Below are 22,798 nucleotides of genomic sequence, written 5' to 3'. Positions count from 1 at the left end.
CAGCTGTTGCCGCTGCTGCGGTTTCGTTTGGGACAAACAACCGGCCGCTACGGCGCAGCAGCAACTCTTTTATTATTATCCCCTTAAATTTCTGGTCTTACTTTAATCCCTCGGAGTGCATCTGCCGAAATGACATTTATACCCTCGAATGTTGCTCGCTAAATCTGCGGAGATTTCCGCGATGCGCCTCTCTATGCGGACAGCGAAGCCACCGTCCATGGAGTTTCGCCGGGCAGACGTTAGTTCCCGCACGGACATACTATGCGGTCGTTGGCACGAAACTTTCGTGATCTTGGAAATATCCGGGCGCGAGAGGATAAGGCCAAGCTGGGACCCACGACGCCCCGGCGTCCACGTGCCACCACACCGAGACCCCCCACCACCGACCCGTGTCGAGCGAAAGGCCCCGTGCCGGTGGCAGCCACGTCATCGGCCGTGGGGTGTGGGGGGTGGGGGCGGGGGGGTGCTGGTGGTCCCCGCCGGTGCCCTCACGGGCCAGGCCCGCCTGTTCGGCCATGTCCTTCGATCGCCTGCGCGACGGCAATCACCAACGTGACCCATCTCGCCAACGTGTCGGTAGTCGGAAGCCCCATGCGAGTGGGGCCCGAAGGTTGTGAGCCGCAAGAAGCTGGCCCAGTGTGCTGTTGCAGGATCCGGCCATCGTAGCGTCCGGGGGGAGGGGAACAAGATGACAAGGGAGGGAGCGCTCCACTCCCCAGCGATGCGGTCAACCGGATAAGGCTCGGCATTAAATTGGTGGGGGAAACGTTTCCTTTCCAAGGTGAGTAAGACTAGATTACTGTCTCATTGCATCGTGGTGTTGCCCGAGGTGGGATCCACTGTCCGGCCACCCACAGCCTTTTATCTCCTGGACACAGCTGTGTTATGCCTTGCTGTCCATCGTCTATGGATAAGCCTCTCCTCCTTTTCCTTACCACCTTGTTATAAATATTATATAGGTATTCAGCAGCATAAATATTTCTGCACACATGAATGGATAAGCCTCTACTTGGTACCGATTAACGCAAAAGATTAAATCCATGACAGGTCTTCACGGGAATGACGAAACAGTTTTCAGCGATGAAGGCCGGAAAGAACCCTATGAACCATAATCATGGACGCTCCGACACTATATTCCTACTGTTGGATTTGCGGCATCAGTCAGTCGGCTCCACGGGAAGAAGCATGAGGGAAAGAGACAGCATCAAAGGCGAAAGAGATGAGCGTGATCGACCTGGAAACAAATACCAATCATTATTGATCAAACAAAGAACTTTAAATAAGTGATGTTGGAAAGATGCTAAGGTGGGCTGAATCAAAAGAACACGGAAGCGGCGTGATGCGTTCGGGCGTAAACCTGTCTGTGGCGACGAAGAAGACGTACACTCTACAGTTGCATTGACTTGTTGAAACTGCGGGCTGACGGTAAGCCATGCGTTTGGCTGCCGACCGAGAAAACCTCGGTCCATAAAAGCAGTCGGTCGGTCCTCCCCCTCCCTCCGATATCGTCTTCCTTGTGGTTATGAATTTTAATTTCTTTTCATGAGGAGATGATACAATTATCACAACATTGGCATGAATGAGAAAGTTGGGTGAGTGATATGAGGTCACAAACCCTAAGGTCAGAGAGGATAGATAGATTCTTGGTTTGTCATCTCTTCTTTTGGGTTAGTTTGACTTCACAGCGTTTGACTTTGGCATGTCTACTCTAAACAAAGTGACTACGGTGCAAGCATGCATGCATGCATATATTAAAATCGCCGATCCCGTTAAGGCTTGCATCATTAGGTTATTAGTTGATCGGAATCAACTGATGGAACAGTAGATTAAATATTTTTAAATAAATATGATTATATATTATAAATGATACAAAATGATAAACACATCAAAACGATGAGATAGTATAGTGTGTATGATAAGATTTTTTATTTTCTTCTTTCACCCTTAAATATCCTTTTAGAAAGTACAATTTTCTTTGATAATAAATAAAAAGGTAGCGAGTATTTTAGTTTAGTGTTTGAGATTCAAATGGTTTGATCGATGAGCTGAAATCGACTCGCCGATAATGCCCATGAAAGAAGTTATATAGATGTAGACGAAGGAAGGGAGAATAAAACAAGACAATCTTTCGTGACCTAATTGCCTTGTTCCTCTCGAAAGGAATAAAGAAAAGAAGAAGAAGAAGAAGAAGGGATTGATATGTTAATAAAATGGTCCATCTTGTTCTTCTTGCTACTTGTGGCTCCACTGACTGCCACAGGAACGAGATTGCTGTTGTCTTCTCATGCAATCTTCTCCGTGATGAAATGATAATGCCAATTACCAATGTAATTCAACAGTTAAGATATAGGATGATTCATTGGGGATGTCTTGAACAAGTCCAAACCGTGGCAATATTTAATAGATGCACTCCTTTTCACGAACTAGTTTATTGCATAGTCATGTACTCGAAAACTAAGGTAATTGCTTGGGAAGAGTGATGAGTTTGAGAAGAAGAAAAGTAGGGGATAAGGCTTTCGAGGAAACGGATAGCTCTATCTCTTATCCGGAAGGTTGATAGAACAAGTTGACAATTCGATAATTCTTATTCTTGGTTGCAATTGGTTGTAGCAATCACAAAATCGGATGTCCTTGTCAAAACTCAATCGATTTGGATTATTTGTTTCAAGTGGATGTGATCTATCTATCTTTCATATGAAACACGTTTTGTATTTTTAGAAATAATAAATGTTGAGATGAGCACACCAATTCATAAATATGAACCGAATATACGAGAAAGTTCGATAGATAAATAAAATATAGAAATGAACATCTTTTTTTTTCCATTTAAAATTGTATATTTATAATAAATACTTAGTGTCAATGTGGTGGTGATATGATGTGTTTTTTTCTTTCCAAAAAGAAAAAAAAAAAAAGAGTAAAAAACCAATCACTTGTATGATATGATAATACGCTACTAATCGAACTGCAATACAAATCCATCATATATCGATATTTCATTTCATTGCAACCAAGCAGGCACCGAATGTATTTAGTAATAATAGAGGATGGAAAGAGGGAGGGATTGACATGCGAAGTTGTATCCTAATTGTAGAAATTGGATTTCACACAGGTTGGATTCTTGGACGTTCATTGGAAGTGGAAATAGGTCACCCAAGAGAGCAACAACCCTTGGGAGACCGAAGAGGCAACAGGAAACCCGCGGAGGCTCTCCTGCGCTCACCACCGTCCTTGTGCTTTTTGTATTCGAACTCCATCAATTAATGGAGCACGCATGACGAGTGATGCATGTTTATTGAGCAAGTAGAGGACTCTGCCGAGATGCGGCATGTCACACGAGTGATGATTGTTAAGGATGTCCCACCGAGGGAACTACACATATTTATGTCTATGCATATTATATGATATATGATATGCGAAGTGAATTTTTTGAATAGCTAATGCAAGTGCGTGATGTTTTTGTTTTTGTTTGCCTTAATAAATGAACTCTTGTGCTATTTTCCTTTTTTTTTTTTTTGGGGTAGTAATGGCACATAAATATGATCGTCTTCCTAGTGATTAATGAATTGTATTATTAGTGAATAGACGATGGGTTGGAAATTCGAGTCCAATTCAAAATCATGTTTGAGAGGCTTTAACTTAATGAGTTATTTAAGCTACTGAAAATTTATCATTATTTTTCAGAAAAGGTAAAAGTCCCATCAGATCCTTCATTTTCTGCTTTGAAAAAAAAAAGGCAAAAAAATATTAGGGTGATTCGCTTGATTGAGGCTTGGAAACAACTGCCTGTACCAAAGGAAGAAGATAGATAGATCGTAAGGTGACCTAAAATGTGATGGAGACTAGGAAAAAGAACTTTGATCTCCCAACAACCATCATTTCTTTCCTACTTTCTTTTCTTTTTGGCTATCATGGAAGATGACCTATATATATAACAATTGAGGTCAGGATTTACACTAAACCAACCAACAAAGGTTAAATGACCAATGACGTTACAGAATGAATATATGCCTACAACACCTACTTATGCGCAGGGAGAATATATTAGTGAAACAAGTTGAGATATCAAAGTTCATGATGACAGAATATATTAGTGAAACAAGTTGGGATATCAAAATTCTGCTATCATTTGAAAAATTTTCAGCTACATAGGATCCGGAAATATACAGTCAATTAGATTCAGAAATACAAATAGCTTGCCCAGAAAGAAGAAACAAGATGGTTCTACCTTTTCAAACCAAATATACAGCCACGGCAGCAGTATGAAACACAAGACAGCCATGACGCTATTATCGCTGGTTGCCTTTGAACTTCAAATTAACTTCTATTAGGGATGGTGGTACTTCCAACCCCCAAATTGACTGATAAAAATGACAAGAAAAATATAGGGGTACACTTGAGATGCTCCTCTAATGTGTAAACCAGAACAAAAAATAATAAAAAGTTCCAGGACAGTCTCTTCTTGTAACAAGTATAAGGTGATTTCTAGATATAACAAGTCCAAGTCCCTGGAGTGTGATTCTGGGGGCATCCGTATGCAACCCAACTCGGTTAGATCTACCAAAAAATATCAATCGTTTTTCACAGCCTTTGCAAGAAAAGATTTGGTCACTATTGTTACAATATAAGAGGCAACTGTCACACCTACTCCACCAACAAGGATGAGCCGGTCATAAGTTCCACTCTGCACCATGTAAACTCGAAGGCCAATGGTATTCCAAAAGCTTTCTGTCCATACAGGATCCACAGATCCCATAGGATCCAAAGTACTCGCAGGAATTACATGCCATAAGTTGTCTTCAATTTTGAGTCGGGTGGAATAAGCAGGAACATACCTACATAGCCGCATGAACTTTAATAAGAGAGTGTATCAAGAAACAGCAAGTTTTAAAACAGTAGAAAAAGAGACATTGAGCTCCATCAAATCAACTAGAGATTTGAGGAACAATGTATGATAAAGCTAATGACTTCTAACAGATGCAAAATAACTAGAAAGCTAATGGGCACAAAAGCTGCTTCTACAACAAGGTCTACCCATGGTGGCTCAACAAGACAAATAAACTTGCACAAAAAGAAACCCCATCATATTAGTAATTTAGAAAGAAATATAAGGCTCATAAGGTAAGAGTTCCAAATGAGTCTCACTAATGCGTACTTGACAGTTTAAAAGTGCCTCATTTATCATTTTCACATAGTTAAAAACTGAACCAGTTCAATTAGTAACTTATATTCCTTAATGAAAGTCTTCAACCAACATATGTCATAATGTGATGATCATTTGCATCAGTGACATCAATCATTATATTACAGTAGCTATAGAAAATTCTGTGGCAAATTCAAAGCTTTATAGCAAGAGAAAGAGCAAATACCTGGTTGTAGATATTACACATCTGCCTTTGCCCTCAATTTCTGCTCCGATACAAACTTGATCTATGCTATTGCACTTGCCAGTGCAGGAACTTGTGCTGCCCTTTAGAGCAGAGGTTTTATCAGCCAGAAAGTTCCAGACAAATCGGGATGTATCATCAGCATATTCAGGGTATCGTGTATCAGGCGAATCAAGGAACACCCCAACATAATGACTTGGGCAGGTATTGCTCGGTGAAATGAAGTCCCTGACAATGCTGCATGAAAAACCTGGTTCACAACTCAGTAGGCATCCTACCAACTCTTCAACCAAGGACACATTAACTTTTATAGAGTTAAGTGTCATGAGATTTACTGTCAAATCACCACTTGCAAGAATATATAAAGTCCGGGCAACCAATGCAGCAGCAGCTGCAATCGAGGAAGAGTTGATATTTGCTGCATAGAAATCATAAACTTGATCTGTAAATAACAGATTTGAAAAGAAGTCGTAAATTATAAACTAGTGAGACATACAAGGACTATCCAAATGACTATGATAAAATTTGTTGGTGAAAGATGAATCAAAGTCCTCCAGAACAATTCCGGCCGCCGAAGAATTCTGCAAAGTAAACAAAAATATCACAATTGACATGTTATAATCGGCTTCACATGGAGAGGTTACAGTTATAATTAAAGCAAGATATTTGGTGGACATCTAGCAGCTTAGATACATAAATTCATCATGAGCAGTTAAGCCTTGGAACTGTCAACCACATGACTGGGTATTCAGAAACTATGGGAAAAAAGAAAGAAAAAAGGGACAGTTCTTACTGCCGTTGCCCATGATATGCTATATTTAGAATTCCTAAAATCAAAACACATTTATCGAATGCAGTCTAACATGTGCATCGAACTAAGGATTACTAAATATTAAAATATCTTTTTGGAATGAGTACTTTATACCAACGATTGAAATATCGTACCGTACCAGAGTTTTGACATTCGCTCGGTACGTTACGGTATGGTATTGTATACCGAGCGGTATACCGTTCAGTATATATATATATATATATATAAAGAATTTTTTGGCAACGTAGCCGAGGCGACACAACGTCGCCTTTTCCCGTTGGGGAGAAAGAGGTGACATCGCATATTTATATAATATATATATATATATAAATAATATTATATTATATAATATATATATATATATATATATATATATATATATAATACCGTTCGGTAGTGGACGGTCCGTGTATCGGTCTGCCGACGAACCAGTACGTGCCATCCGGTATGGACGGTATTATTTGAAATTATAATCCTTGCCTTATACTTTTTTGTACTTCCACTGTTCTGACACCCTCAAAAATGATATCCATACAATCACTGTAAGGTGAAGATGCTGAAACATTTATGTTTCGTCTCTTACAAGAACAGGCATCGAGATAATTATGTTACTTTATGAATTCATCTGTACTTCAGTAAAGAAACTCAAAATGATATTAACTCCTGAAAGTAAAATAAGTGATTGGTAACTCTCGCAATTGAATACCAAAGAAAAAAAAACTAGTCTCAGGCAGAATAGTGGTAATTCGAAGTCAATCAAATGATCATGAAAATACCCTACAATAAGTATTTGTCAAGAATTATTTGACAAGTTCTACAATAAATCAAATGAACGTGAAAATTCCAAGAAAATAAGATGAACATGAAAATAAATCTTAGAAAGCGTAGTGGTGATATTCTATCACAGAGAACTTTCTTTACTGACAAGTTTTTCTCAAGTTTCAGAAATTATAAGGATCTAGGATTTGGTGAAATAACCATATAGCAGTTATTTAATTAAAGTCCTGACTGGAAAATGAATCTATCAAGTAGCAGGTACAGGTAGAACAGCAAAGAAATTCAGTCAGCTGCTACTTTCTTAGAAGACAAATAAAATGCAAATGAGAATAGGAACAGGGTGAAAATTTCTAATAGTGGACTGTAACTGTTAACAAAGATTAGTTTGCATTTTCCGGACTAATATAAAAACTATCAATGGATGGTGTGGACAGAACATGTAACAGAGATTCAGTTGGTTACTATTTACTTAAAAGACACAGTGCCAATGAGAATATGAACAGGGTGAAATAATCTAATAGTGAGTTGTACTGTCAGTGTCCACAGAGATTAATTTGCATTCTGCATGCTAAGATATAAAGGAATAAAACAAGCTGCAAATACAGCAATGTTACCATCATGTATACCCTGGGTCAGCCTAAAGGCTTAAAACTTGGAGGATACTTCTCATTGCAAAATACTTGGCCAAACAATTATATTTACCAACCTTTCTCAGAAATGTCATCAGTGAAGATGGTGGAATACCAGGATTTGATACATCTGCAGCTTTGATTTTGACATTGTCTGAACCAAGCGAATCACTAGCACTTTGTAAGGCCGTCAGCATATCTTTTGTAACAGATGAATCCTACAGAATTACGAATAACTTATTAGAAAGAAGAATTAAAGCTTTGACCTGGCATAAATTGTATGATTAAAGATGACAACTTGTGATTAATTAAAATAAAATTCAGGACTCACAACTGTATAGCAAAAGCCTAATTCGACTAAAAAGAGCATCCAGGATCTTTGACGTTGCTTATGTGATTAAGCTAAAGTAGGACTCCCGCACAAAACTTAGCCTTGTTATTTAAATTAGCCAAATTTTGTACATTTGGATGTCACTTCATAACCTTTTGTAATTCATAAAATATGTACTTACCTATTAAAAATGAAATTACCATTTGAACTTCTGGATGGTTACAAGGACATAGATCTCAGTCTGATACTGATTTAGACAATGGATAGAACTGGTATTGGAAAACTGAGTGATACACTGGCTTGTACTATCCAGTATCATTGAAAAACTAAAAAAACAAATACGAACCAGGACAAACTTATATGACCAGCCCAAACCGGTCCTCGGTCAGTCAGATAAATACCAACCGATATGTATTGAGCCGACCAGTATCTGAAAAACTGGAGTGTTATAATGTGGATAACAGCCTGGTAATGCTTTTGGTAATTTACTAGATGGGTATGATACCAGTATACCAAGTAGATGGGTTTGATATCACTGAATAAAAATAACTACAGAAAAAGTAACATTGTATTGGTATTGAGCAGTATATTTTGATACCGATACCTCATTGAATCAGTAAATTCCAACCCATACCAACTGATACAATCAAGATTTGAAATCTTGGACAAAACCATGTTGAATAAAAATGGGTAGATCAATGCACAAGGCTACCACCAAGCAAAGAGGCTTTTCTGTAACTTGAACCCATAATATTTATGTCTTAAAGCAGTTGCCTTTCTATGGCATCAGGGATTTCCCTTGTATAATGCTATGTTGGATAATTTAGATAAAACAGGTGCAAATTTTCTTCAAGCATGTGAGACCAAGAGTTGATCATTGTTCTATATGTTGAACAAAATGTAAGCTGGACTGCTGGTAGGAACACTAGGGCTGCCATTACTACTGAGCATTGGTAGCATGGGAGGACCAGAAATGAGTCCCCCTTAGATCATTTGCGTAGATCTACTAAGCATGTTGTACAAAATTATAGCTGTTGTGTTGGCTAATGACAAGTGTTGTTTTTCTGATGGTTTAAATTAAAATGTGATGGATCTGTCAATGACATAAATCTTGGAGGATTTGGATTTGTTATTAGAAGTGATTCTGGTAATCCTATCTTGGCTGATTGCAGATGCGTTGAGGAAAAAGATATCTTGCTCTGTGAAGCTATGGCTGTCAAAGGTCTCTCGGCAGCCTCACAGGAAGGAATCAAATGCATCCACCATAAAGCTGACTCCCAAAGCCTATTACACATGCTTCTCTCTTTGAATACCATTCCTTGGCAATTGATGGCTGTAATCACAGACATGCTTTTTCTATTAAAATATTTTGATAGCTATGTTCTTGATCATGTATCTAGGGAGGGGAATCGATTCACCAACTAGTTGGCTAATCAGGCTCACAGGGATAGAGAGATGGGACTGGCCCCCTCAATTTCTTTTGCTTGTTCATTCTGATATGAAGGTTGATTTTTGTACTCGTTTCCATCAGCTATACACCTTTTTGCTTTAGCAAAAAAAATTATGATGGAGAAGGCTATTTCAAGGAGAAATTGTTTAGGAAAACAGTCCAACAATTAAAGAAACAAATAAACTTTTATTCAGTGTTTTTAAACAAGTAGCATTGTGTATAATACAAGAAAAAATTAAGATGGCAAATCCATGAATAATCAGTGAAAATCATGCAACAAATGATTAATGACATGATTAATCATAGCTTGGTTACAATGAAAACGTTGACACTAAAATTGTCACCATGAGAAAGTTTTCAGCTAAAAAACTAGGTTTTGTAACGATTTGCTTCCATCAAAATATATACCATGTGTGTGTTTCTTTTTCTTATCTTATGCTGTGGAACTTCAAATTCATCAAGACAATAGACAATCTGTTAAGTCTCAAGGATTGAAACCCATTCAGGTCTAAGCCTTTCCTGAATAAAAGATTCAAGGATTCAGGTCTCAGTATTGAAACCCATTCTTCTTTATTTTTCCTGTTTAGATCATGCCTTCTGTAAACACTTGATTTCATGATGATATAGTCGCCACAAAGCCATAAGGCAAGTTTAGTTTGACTTGTCCAAGATCAGACTGATTTATAAAGAATAAACTGCATGGATTACCAGATCAAACTGGGTATCATAGCAGACCAGTTTACTATGGTTTTTGGCCTAACTGAGGCATAAGCAGAACTACTAGAAGAAGGCAGTCCACAACCTGAGAACTCATCAGACAGATATGCACCTGCCACAACAGGCAGTGTGCCACGAAATTTAATTCCATAGTTCAAAGGTCAAGATCGAAGATTCCAAGCAAAAAAGATGCAGCTGTACATATAAAAGAACACATCATTTAAGTCTAAAGAACTAAAAATGATATGGTAGCCATATGACACCATGCAGAAGAAAACTAGTCGATCTCAGAAGCATACCCCTCTTGCATGTGCATAGAAGGTTGTGGCCCTGGTAGCTTGATCTAAGCCTTTCCCAACAGATCCGATCTCCAATACCTAACCATAATTGAAGAACATAACTTCATACGCAATTATATGGAAGATATGAAGCTTGTGAATTTAAGGGCAAACTACAGACCATTAATAATTACCTTAGTAATCATACCAGGACATTCATTCATACTACAGCAATCAGTGGTAGTAAGTGTTCTAAATGTCAAAATAGCTTATAGTAAAATACAGTTATCCTCCGCAAGTGCCTAGAGTATCTAGAGGTTAACTGTTGAATAAAGATGGAATCCAAGTTTCTGAATCTTATTAGTTTGTAATAATCACAGTGGATAATAAGTACAGCAGGACTCTCAATGTGGTGTTCAAGGTATCTCACAAAAGCCAAGTATTTACTATAGAAGCATGAGAACAATATAAAACTTTAATTATAGATGCCAACAGTTCTTTTCTTCTCAATATAAAACTTATATTGAGAACAATATAAAACTATTTGTATATTATACAGGGAAAGTTTTCAATTATTGAACTGGACCGACCATACCAAGTGGTATTTACTAGTCAGATCCATTATCATTATACAATAGACTGACTGTACTAATGCAATACCCATACACTATAGAAGTCTGCCAATAGAAAAGTATTATATACATAACTGTATTTAAATCTTTTTCAGTGCTTATATATATATATATATATATATATATATATATATATATATACAGAACACTTCTAGCATCAAGTTCATACAAACAAGACTACCTGTTCAATCACTGTGTTGTTGAGGCCATTGACAGCATCTGTACCCAAATCTAATTCTTGTAGAAATTTCCTGCTGCCAAGATATCCCCATGCTTCCCCAGTGAAAACTACGAAAACAAGCTGCAGGTAAATGCAAAAAGATAAGACTGAATATCAAACAATAATACAGCAGTTACCCTCAGAAGAAGTCGACAAACTTAACAAATAAATATGATTGCAACATCTTCACAGCACACTTTTGAGACACAAGGTAAGAATGGTTTTATTTTTACCTACTATCTATGAAGCATGGATTACAATACTACAGAATATGCAACAAAACATATGTATATCATTATGTTAATTTTTTTAAAAAGCAGGGCATCATAAGCATAAATAAGATAACAACAAATAATCTAAATATATAATATTGTAGGTTGATAATCTTGACCTCTGGTGTTCAATATGACAACACATGTCATGTTAAACAATCACAAGTATTTTTAAAGATGTTGTACAGATGACACTAAACACGAATGTTATCAAAAGATCAGCATTTAAGAAAAGAAAAAGTTCTCCCAAGAAGTAGCCACAAACTATATCAAAGTATACAGAAAACCCCCATATATTGTGTTGATCAAATATGAAATTTACTACAGGTCAAAAATATTGTGCAGATCAGCCTTTTGTGACTGGTTCTACAATTGTGCAAACCCCCATATATTCATCTTTTAAGGCAGCTGCAATTCAGTTAGGTCCATGTATTCATCACTTTGGTGCCTATTTAGGTATTATACAATAAAAAATTTACTTCAAATTTACTTTCATTCTTAAAGTGGTGACTTCGACCTAAATCGGTTGACTTTCACTTTGATGCATATAAGGGAACATAGGCATAGATGACAGCACATGTGAGGACGGGCTCCATACAGCAGGGAGTTTGCTGAGTACGTGATCCACTGATTCATGAGCACAGCACATATAGGTGAAAGCAAAAATGCACGTACAAGTTTAACACTTGATACAATACCAAAGCGGCTGATGTTAACCATTTCAACTAATGAATACAGCACACATATCTAGTGGGACCTTCATTTCATTATATAGCAATGCACACTTCAATGTGATAGAGTGGCAGAAATTGACCAAGTGTCACAATTTAAAACACATACTACATATTTTGGTAATGGCATGGTACTCGGAAGTAAATTGCATATTATATTAAACAAACGGAGTTAAAATAAACATAACTTTAATTCAAAAAAATCGCCCCATCAAAGACCAGTCATTTTTAAAAAGGCCAACATGTTTCTCAGTTTGCATAACCATAATGCAAAACCAGGAAGAAGTATTGCTTATCACATAAGGTAACTCATTGAAAATAGTTATTATGTAATAATAACTAAAGCTGGAGTTTTATATAAACCCCTATTGTGGAAAAAGACTATTAGTTTTTTTTAAAAAAAAAAGGTATAAGGGTTGCTCCCAGAAACTAGCGCAAATTTGAGGGGCTCGCCATCATTCAAGATAAAGTTTTTCCATGGATCCAAATTCGTTTAAATGATTGTTATATTTTAATTAGCCTTCATAATTCCAAAAATTACATGTAGTAAATTGAATGTGTGACATGAAATATGCATTATGCCAAAACATAAATATAATAGAACAAAATTTATTTTTGTATCAAATATCTCGAGAACCCCAACAATCAAGAGGGAGGAAGATGCAGATGAGACAATAAATGAAGGAAAACATAAAAGCTACCTGTTTCTTAAGCTCATTTAGATCGTCTACATGGGAAAGGGCATCAACTGCAGCCAGCAATGCAATCAAACCCTAAGCATAACGAAAGAATAGCTATCAATTATATCAATGAATGTTACAATTAGCAAAAATGTTAATTAGAAGATAAAAATAATAATGCTCCATTGACCAATTGTGGAAGCAAGGCCAAAGCTACTAACTTACAGAGATCGGAGATTCGGCACCAAGACTTCGGTCACGAAAAAACGATGCAGAGTCTTGAGATGCCACTGCCATTAGAATAGATTTAGATGGCTTTTCGGATGAGATGTTGATTGGTGGCAGAGAAGACCATACACTGTCCTTCAGATGACAGAATCATCCATCATATTTTTATAAATTAAGAAAAAGCAATTCTTGTGAGCGATTAGTACAAAAAAAAAGCAGAAATAAAACCAAAGTAGCGTATAAGCAAGAAAACCATATACAAGTAACTCCATTTCACTACTTTAATTCACATATATAAAGTTATTTGGCAAATTAGGACATGTAGACAGCCAGAATTATGTCCAGTTTAGTAGACAAACTAAATATCAGAACCCAATCTCTAGCTCAGCATCTTATGAGACCAGTGATTTAAATAGGCACTCAAGCGCTCGCCTAAACACTCGGGCGAGGCGAGGCAAGTCCCGAGCGCCTCGTGTGTAGATCAGGCAGCACGCTTCAATGAGGCGCCACCTGGGCGCTCGCCCGAACCCATGCGTTAGGCGTTTCGGGCGAGCGCCTAGTTCAATTAAGCGAACCGAACCGATTTAAGTCTGGTTTGGTTCATAGTTTCTCACCTCAAAAGCCATGCTTCACGCCCGCGCAACCCCGAGGAACCCTAGAGCTGCTTCTGCCTCCGCCGCCGATGCTTTCTGTCGCTGCCTCCAGACCGAGCCTTTCTTTGTTGTCAACGGACGAATCCGACGACCCTCGTAGCTTCCTTCTGTTGTCGCTTCCTTCCACTGTCGAGGAAGAGGATCACAAGTTCTTTTGCCGCTGTTGTCCACAGCTTCCGCTGTTGCTGCTACTGTTGTCTGCAGCTTTCATCGATGTCACTGCGACTGTCCGTAGCTTCCCTCGCTACCATTGCTACCGTACACAGCTTTCACCGATCCCGTCCACAACTTTCGCCACTACCGCTGCTGTCGTTCGCAGTGCTGCCGCAACTATCTTAAGCTAATCCTCTGTGGTTGCTACTATCTCCCTCTATTACTGTTAACATTTTTTCTCACGCCTCTAACTTTAAGTAATATACTATTAACAGTATATTTTTAATTGAATATCATATTTTTTATTTAAATAATTATATTTTTAATTATATTATATATTTTTTATAATTTAATATTTCAGAGAATTTTTTTTCCTCCTCTCTAACTTAAGTAATATACTGACAGTATATTTTTAATTTAATATCATATTTTATTTAAATAATTATATTTTTAAATATATTATATATTTTTATAATTTATTATTTTAGAGCATCTCATTTCGCTCAGGAAAGCGCTTAGCACCTTGGACGTTTTAAGACTTTGGAGCTTTTTGACGCATAGTACTTTTTAAATCACTGTATAAAACATTATGGTTTATCACTATTCCATTTATTTGTATTTACAATGTTAATTTGACAAACTCAAGCTCATCTCAGCACCTTATGCTGAAGAATGGATGAAATTCACTAGGACTTCATAATTTGACAATCAAAAGTAAAGTACTAGAAAAGCAGGTGCCAAAGTGTTGCTTTTCTTCTATGATTACAGATGAAGTTCCAGACACATAGAAAGCAGACACTACATACTTGAAGAATCTATTGAAGTGTATAATTGATGAGAAAATAATATAATTAACATTACAAAAGGCAGAAGAATCATTGTCACACTAAAACAAAGAATTTTATTGTCCATAATATTCAACAAAATAACACGTCAAGAAATCAAGACAGACCTAAAGTCAGAATATTGTGCAATGATTGCACAATGCTTTCTATGTTTGGCAGAACATTGCGCATACATGTGACCATCCTACCTTTGCTACAAACCCAAACACCACAAAGAATAGTATATTTACATATAAATTTATTAACCAGAACACACCTCATAACTCTGAACTTATCCACCAATATGGGGTAATTATGGAGCATAAACCCAACTTGGGAAACCCCTACCACAGATTCATCAGCATTTTAATACCATTTGTCAATCTTTGATCAAATTTCAAAATTAGTGGTAAATTATATGGCAACACAAATAGTATCCAAGTGAACCTATAAGAATAGTAAACTTGACCAATTTGGTTTCGCTCAAGTGACACAACACAGAGGCAATCCCAAAATTCCCTTAGACAAAAACATAACGTATTAACGGTTGGCTACAGGAAGAACTATCAGACTCAAAGGTGGGAAAAAAACACATTAAACATCTGATAAAATATAAAGTAATATAACTATATGACAAGGATCATAGTTCACAAGATACCGGCGATTAATGAATGATATATTCGGGATCAACAAGATCAATGATCACGATTGACCCAGAAAATAAGTTTAAAATAATATACATACGTATAATATAAAAAATGGCAGTACATGATAAAAAAATTACAAAAATGTGAGAACAAAAAAGTATTATTCGTTAAAAGACTTCTAGGTTTCCATTTCATCATATATATAACTTTTCAAAACAAATAAATAAAACTGAAATATTATAGATGAAAACATGAAAAATAATGAAGAAATGACTCTATAAAAATTAACTATCCTTTATTTATTACAAATGTATTCGTCGTATCAAACAAACATATTATTGTCATAAACAAATAGTATATGCATTTTTAAACAAAAGATCCAAAGATTATCTACTTAAAACGTTTTAGAAATAGTCATACTATGACCCAAGATTTCCCTGATCATAAATGAAAAATATTTAAAATCTGAACAGAAAACACATAAAAGTTGAGATCAGATAATAAATCCCATCATATCTTCCCTTTTTTGTGAAAGCATCCTTGTTTGTTTAAGAGGTTAAGAGCTAACTTTTATCTTATCCTTCCTCTCGTTCTTCTTTCCTATCATACATGGTAGATAGCAAACAATGTGACAATGATGGAAAACAACAAATACAATAGAAGTCGAAAATAGCAAGTAATGTATTAATAGAATCTCCTACTATATCGCACATTCGGTCACAAGTACATCTTTTGTCTTTCATCTATCTTTGTTTTCCTCTTCTACTCCTTTCCCTCCTTTAGCTCATTGTCTCATGCTTCTTTTAAGGCTATTAAATTGATTGAAATTGGTCAAATTGGCCAACTCCAGCTAGTTTGATCGGCTATAGCCAATGATGTCAATGACTATTCCGGCGTGCCTAGGTGCTCAGGTCTGAGAGCCTCGACGATCTAAGTCATGGCAGGTGTTTTTAATCAAGCATGGTCTAGGAACACGCATGAACCCAGACATGATTCAAGCACGCTCCTAAGCCCAAGGACATGCCTAAGTCCAATCACTGAGCAGATCAAGTGAGAGCCTAATATTGATTGAACCAAGTTAGGGTTTGTGTTCGAGGCATGCTCATGGTACATGGCCTAACCCTCTCCCCGTAACCTAATCCTCATCTTCCCTGGGCATGTGCATGCAAGGCGATCAGATCTTCTAAGCATGTAAGGTGATGAGAGGCAACCAGATCTCCTCTTCCTAGCATGTAAGGCGACAAAAGAGCATGTTCATGCATAAGGTGACCCTTTGGCAATGCCTTCCCTCTTGCGAACAGATATACGTTCTCCTTTTCACTCTCTCCCTCCCTTTCCCTCTCTCGACGATGCCAGCCCTCACATCCCCACTACTTTGTCCCCTCCTCCACCTCCTGCCCCTTCCTCCCGGTGGTAGTTATGGTATTAGTGGTGTATTAGCCCACAACTAACCTCCTCCCTCCGCTATATGCTTCTGCTCAATAAAGCTACCACCTCAAGCTCCCCTTACTATTTTGCTTCTCCCCATTAGTGTTGTGACGCCTGAACCCTTATCTCTACTTCCTTCCCTAGAGCCTTGTAATTTGTCCCCTCCCCTGCTCCTCCACCTCCCATTCCTCCAGTCAGCCCTATGATGCTATCAGCCAGCCACTAACCTCCTCACTCTGCTATCAACTTCGCCCTGACAGAATTGTTGCCTCCAAGCCCCCACACTCTCTCTCCTTCTCCCCAACAGAGTTGCTGCCCTCAAAATAAAGTAGACTTTGATGTTTATTAACTTTCTTGATGAAGTTTGTGGACTTTCTATGTTAATCTTCTTCTGTCATGTTAACTTTGTTGTTAGATTTGGATAATGTAGTACCTTAATGCTTTATAGATGGTTAAATGAATGTAATTCGATGTTTTAATAGTGATATTTTTGGATATGAAATGATATGAAACACATGTATTGTCTAATTTGTATTGTAGTGATTGTCACTCCTTAATTATATTTTTTATAATTTTTATATTGGTGGATGCCTCATTTCTCTCAAGCGAACACCTAGCACCTAACATCTAAGACAACATAATACCTTAGCACTTTTTACTGCCTAGCACCTTTGACAACATTGGTTATAGGTGGTTGAAACTGAAATATAATCATAAGACCAACAAATTGACCAAATATGGACAAATCTTTGATAATATGTATGGATCAAATATATGTTCTCTTAAATCATTCAATAACACAAACAATAACAATGGATCCTCGTGGGAGTACCACATTTAATAAATAGTAAATAAGATGATACAAGAAGAAACATTACAAAATGATTACTACTTGGTATTGTGGCTGGTAAGTGATCCTTGATGAACAACCCTATAATATGTTAAGCAAGACGAAGATTCTTGTTCCAAGAGTTTTAACGACATACTGTATGCACTATATCAAGATACTAAGATACTACCACTGTAACAAATTGATAGGTTCACAAGAAAAACCTTTAATTCCTAGTTTCATATCCACTAACAACAATTACCTAGCACATATTATAAGTACACATTCGGTCATGTTTGCTAAATAGATTTAAAACCAAAAAGTAGTAATTCCTAAAAGCAATTCATCATTTGGTGAGTTTTATTTGTCAAAGACTGGCATCCTATTGAAGGGGCATAGAGTCTGCCATTTGCACACCTACATCCATAATGTAGGTAGGCAGACAGTAATGCCTGGTAATTTATATAGTGGATGCCAAACATCATTTAGCATCACAGTCAACAGTTACTCCACAAAGAGGAAAAAGAGTCAATAATTGCTGCTGCACAATGGCCAAAAAGAGTATTCCTTTAGCAAACAATATTGTGTGTTCTCATCACAAGACAGAAAAGCATTACTTGGGTGCCAAAAATATGAACCTAGGATGAGCTCAGCAGGAAACTCACCTGAAGCCACCTAACGGCAGACAAGTCTGCTCTTTGAGACAAGATCCTGAATCATGTGTGTGTGATTTTGTTGTCTGAGTCAAAAGGAAGTTCCAAAGCAAACAACCAACATCAGTTCCAACAGGAAAACATTTTGACTTTACCAAGCACCTAATATAGTTATATAGGAGCAAGTAAAAGCCTCAAACCTGCATGACTAGATCAAATTCAGCAACAATTACTTGGTACAAATCAGTGCCCCCAGCATTCTTACCAGCCAACTGCATGAATACAACAAGCATATTAGAGAAAGCAAAACCAAACATGGAAGCATGCAAAATACTTTCCAGTTCATTGATAATGTAAAAAACATTTAAGCTAAAGAATCCAAGTATCATAATACATCCATCCAGGAATTTCTCACTCAAGCAAAGCTCTCCAATTATGGCATAAAGATATAGCTGTCCTCGATAGTCTATATGAACAAGAATTTGATAGCCAAAACATAAACAAACTACCTCTTGAACAAATGACTTGGTTTCTGGAGAGAGCAAAAACACAGGGAAGTTATACTGATTTGACATAATGCCAGAACCCTGCACAACCAGACATTATCAATTAAGACCTTGCCCAACAAAAAGGAAAAAATAGATCCTCAGATTTTAATTAGACAAGTAATAATGATTGAGCCTCATAAGTAACTCACAGCAAGATTCCACTCATAGTTAATATTTTTGTATGGTGCAAAAGCTGCTTGCGGAAACTTTTCGGCTGGTGAGAACCCTGTAAGCCAAGACACTTTGTGAGATTCATACACTAGTATGAGAAATTAACATTAGGCCATAGCTCTACTGCATTTAAAATATATGTCAAACAGAGAGGAATGGTTATCTAGTGACTTGCTTGGGTATCCATCTGATTCAACCAAAACACCAGCAACTTTTTGAGCAAAATCCATATCTTTGGAAATCCTGATTAATACAATATACAGATGGTCAGAACATTATTGCTGAAGTAGAGATGAATGAGCATGTAAAGATTGCTTATCTGGTACATAATGCTACATGGTTTCTCCAACTTGCCATGACCACTGTGATTACAATTTTTAAGAGAAGGTTCAGTCTCATCAAATCAGAGTGCAGAAGGATGAAATCATCTGGTGGTCTAAGAACTATGCTAATTTTAGTGTGAATAATTCTTGGCAGGAAAAAATAGTTAAATATCCAAAGGGCTGGTTGTATAAGGTGATCTGGCGTAGTTGCAACTTCTCAAGACTGTTTCATGTTGGTTGGCTTTCTTTTTCAATGTGAGAACACCCAGACACAGTACTAAAATAATACTTTCTGGTGCAGGCCAGATGTGATTTCAGCAATAGTTTGAAGGAGAATGAAAACCATTTCTTTTGTAGATGCTGCTATTCTAAGAGGGGGGAAAATTTATCAATTAATGGTAAAAATCAATAAATCAGCTCTTACCTTGGAGCAGAGTCTCCACTCATTCAAGGAAAATGTAACTGTGATATATGATAAGCATGGAACATCTGAGATGTGTATTACCTGCTTTTTGGCATATAAGCTGCTTTTGGACACAATCAGATAACTATAAGCATTCTTTCAAACATGTTACCAATAGGTTCCTACAAAGGTCAGAAAGGAAATTGGTTGCTTAATTGGCCTCTCTGTAGATGTGTAGATGTGTTATGGGCTAACTGACCTAATAACTTAATGAGCCTAACCATTGACTCAAAGCTCAAGATAGCGATAGTCTGTTCATGGAGTCTTTGTAAACCAATTTAAGTCTTTTTCCACTTCTAATGTGCGACTAAACTATAAGTTATCAGTACCCTCGTTTAAGGGCTTGATACCTTCATTAAAAGTCAGACATAATCTAAAATCAAACTCTATCGCATGAGGCTTAGTTCAGTAATAGCTTCATGTTGTGATATGCCTCTAACCCCTCCACATGTAGACCTTTTTTTACTTGGGCTGCTCACCATACCCATTACTAGGTTCTGATATCATTTGTTACAATCCAACCTAATGGAATGACTAACCCACACCTTTGTAGTTTATAGTTTGTAATTTGCACATGACAAAAAATTCAAAAGGCTAGAAATGACTCTAAGATATTGATAGCCTTCAAGGCACATTTCCAGTCTGCAGAATTTGCAGGTCTTTACATATTCAGCAATTAAGATCATCTCGTAATCTGGTATGCTCAATGCTTTTTAGTGGATCATTTTCTTTGGATACCAAATAATAGTCCCAAGATACAAGTGCCAAGAAGTGTAATGATATAATATACTTGATCCTATATATTTGTGACTAGGTCATTGCCAATGTGGTTTTCACTTGGATACTAATTGACGACAACCAATAAGGAGCACTCAATTAAGATTTAGCTAGTTGCAATAAACAAACCCAAATCGGTAAAAGAAAAGTATAAGGGGAACAATCAGCTAGTTTTAGCCAAAAGTAAAAGGGGTTATTACATATCTTTCCTTTCAAAGTTTGGAAACAATGTATTTGCCTCTACAAAACATATAAAATATATATCCCTCCAAACTATTAGACGTTGCATATGTATCACTTTAAATATTTAAATCCTTCATATATGTCATTCCCATTAGCATTCAAAAACAATGTTCAATACTACTAGTGAGAATCAAATTTAAGGAGCAATTGCAAAAATTACTTATTTGTAGAAATATAGGTAATATTTTTTGAAGGATATTAATCTTATTTGGAGTCTCAACATCATTTAGCATTTATGCAAGTCTTAGAGTTTTGCAGGGACATCAGCTAAACTTCAATTTAGATGGACAAATACAAAAGTTTCTAACTTTGAGGGACATGTATGCAATTTTGTGCTTCTCTTGAAAGTAATTGAATGGGAAACACCAAAAGATATTACCAGGGACAAAATACTTGCAACCACCTCCATAAAGATTTGAATTCAAAACCTCTTCAAGAAGAGTGGAATCAACAACTAGAATAAGACCTAGCTGGTAACCACGACTGAAATTTAAGAGCCAACTTAAAGGAATCAAAGGGTCAGGTGCACGTTATACTAACAAACTACCAGATGGGAGATTCTTTTTAGATGATCGGAAAGGAATATGGAGACTGACAAAATCTCTCTCTTGTTTCCATCCATGATCTTTTGCTTTTCAGGTAACTTCTGTGAGACTGAAAATGTCAACTTTCAGCCTCAGTTGAATAGTTTGGTAAGGCATCACTACGAATCATGGATTTTACAAAGCAGCAGCAAATACTAATCATGAAGAAACATGTCACCACAGACATAATATCGATATTGTATCTAAGCAGTAAACATAGGAAGACAAAATAACTTGTCTAACCGGCATATGCAAAAAAGGAATATGTTGAAAGTAGAAATGTATCATACCTGAGGAACAAACCTTCCAACTCCTCTAAGGGAAGTAAAACAGCAGACAGACGAGTCAACTCATCACTGCTATGCTTGAACCTTACAATGGGTGCAATAACTTTCTCCTGACCAGGATCTGATATATGAATCGCAAAGTCCAGATTCAAAAGATTGGCCACATCTCCATATGATAACAAGGTGTTTTGCTTTGCAAAAACATATGCTTCTTTGGACGAAGTTTTGAAATACAACAGTATATTCTCTAAAGCACACACAAATTAATAAGTGTACTTACTAGAACAACCAATTTCGCCAGAAAGATTCAGAAGCCTCACACAAGGATAACTCTTGATGTTCCGGTACATTGCACTCTGAAGATCCGGAACTGACTCTAAAGCATCAGTCGCTCCTGCATCATTTTAGTAAAAAGAAAATAAGTCTATGTTTCACAAGCACTACGTCGGATACAGTCTGGAGAGATAATTCCTATAAGCAGAGTTAAAACTGCAAATCTTTTGCAGCAAATTTCCACCGGCTACAACTAAATCCACCTTAGACATCACCTAAGGCCATCTAGAAGTAACAAAAAAGATAGAACAATTTATAAAAGCCTCGTTTGCCAGCAAATGTTCCTTGCAAAATGAAGAAATATCATAGAAAATCAAGAAGCTAGAATGTATAGGAAATCGAAGGTGGAGGTTTTGAGAGATGTCTTTCGAGAGAATCCGAAAGGGATAGGGTGAACTTACCGGCGATAGAAAGGTAAGGAGGAGCAAGGAGAAGGGCAAGGGCGACAAGGAGGAGAGAAATTTTGGGAACCATGGCGGAGGACTGGAGATCAGCGGAGGATAAACCCTAGTGATCGCCGGCGGCCTCAGCGGCATTCGACGACGACGACGACGACTATGTGGTTTCTTCGCCCTTTTGGAAGAGTCGGAGCAAACCTTATGTAACCCCGTGGAAGATATCGCTGTCGGGGAACCCACAACAATATCATTCCACAGACGCCGTTAGACCGGCCATTACGAACCGGACGTAGCAAAGGACCGGAATGGGTTCGAGTAATTGACAAAAGACTCAAATGCCC

At 37.2% G+C, this 22,798-nt stretch overlaps 1 protein-coding gene across 1 annotated transcript; it reads right to left on the bottom strand.

Moving 5' to 3' along the window:
- Positions 1-4,103: 4,103 nt before the first annotated feature.
- LOC103998164 (nicastrin) lies at positions 4,104-22,679 on the bottom strand. Its single transcript, XM_065125665.1, has 16 exons — positions 22,461-22,679; positions 22,007-22,120; positions 21,730-21,847; positions 19,225-19,292; positions 19,028-19,104; positions 18,840-18,917; positions 18,531-18,602; positions 18,343-18,416; positions 13,141-13,273; positions 12,937-13,008; positions 11,194-11,313; positions 10,402-10,479; positions 7,682-7,822; positions 5,884-5,968; positions 5,370-5,805; positions 4,104-4,835 (listed from the first exon to the last, which is right to left on the bottom strand). Exons 1-16 carry the CDS (start codon positions 22,531-22,533, stop codon positions 4,571-4,573), a joined length of 2,004 nt encoding a protein of 667 aa, XP_064981737.1. The 5' UTR covers positions 22,534-22,679; the 3' UTR covers positions 4,104-4,570.
- Positions 22,680-22,798: the final 119 nt, after the last annotated feature.

Source organism: Musa acuminata, chromosome BXJ2-9, assembly GCF_036884655.1.
Source record: "Musa acuminata AAA Group cultivar baxijiao chromosome BXJ2-9, Cavendish_Baxijiao_AAA, whole genome shotgun sequence".
NCBI classification, from domain to species: domain Eukaryota; kingdom Viridiplantae; phylum Streptophyta; class Magnoliopsida; order Zingiberales; family Musaceae; genus Musa; species Musa acuminata.
The sequence above is the reverse complement of the archived record's forward strand: the minus strand, read 5'-3'. Positions and strand labels throughout refer to the sequence as shown.

Coding starts and splice junctions, on each gene's coding strand:
- LOC103998164 (XM_065125665.1), bottom strand. CDS start 22,533: ATGGTTCCCAAAATTTCTCTCCTCCTTGTCGCCCTTGCCCTTCTCCTT. Junction 18,603..18,839: donor CCAAGTCATTTGTTCAAGAG/GTAGTTTGTTTA, acceptor GTATTCATGCAG/TTGGCTGGTAAGAATGCTGG. Junction 13,009..13,140: donor GTGCCGAATCTCCGATCTCT/GTAAGTTAGTAG, acceptor CGTTATGCTTAG/GGTTTGATTGCATTGCTGGC.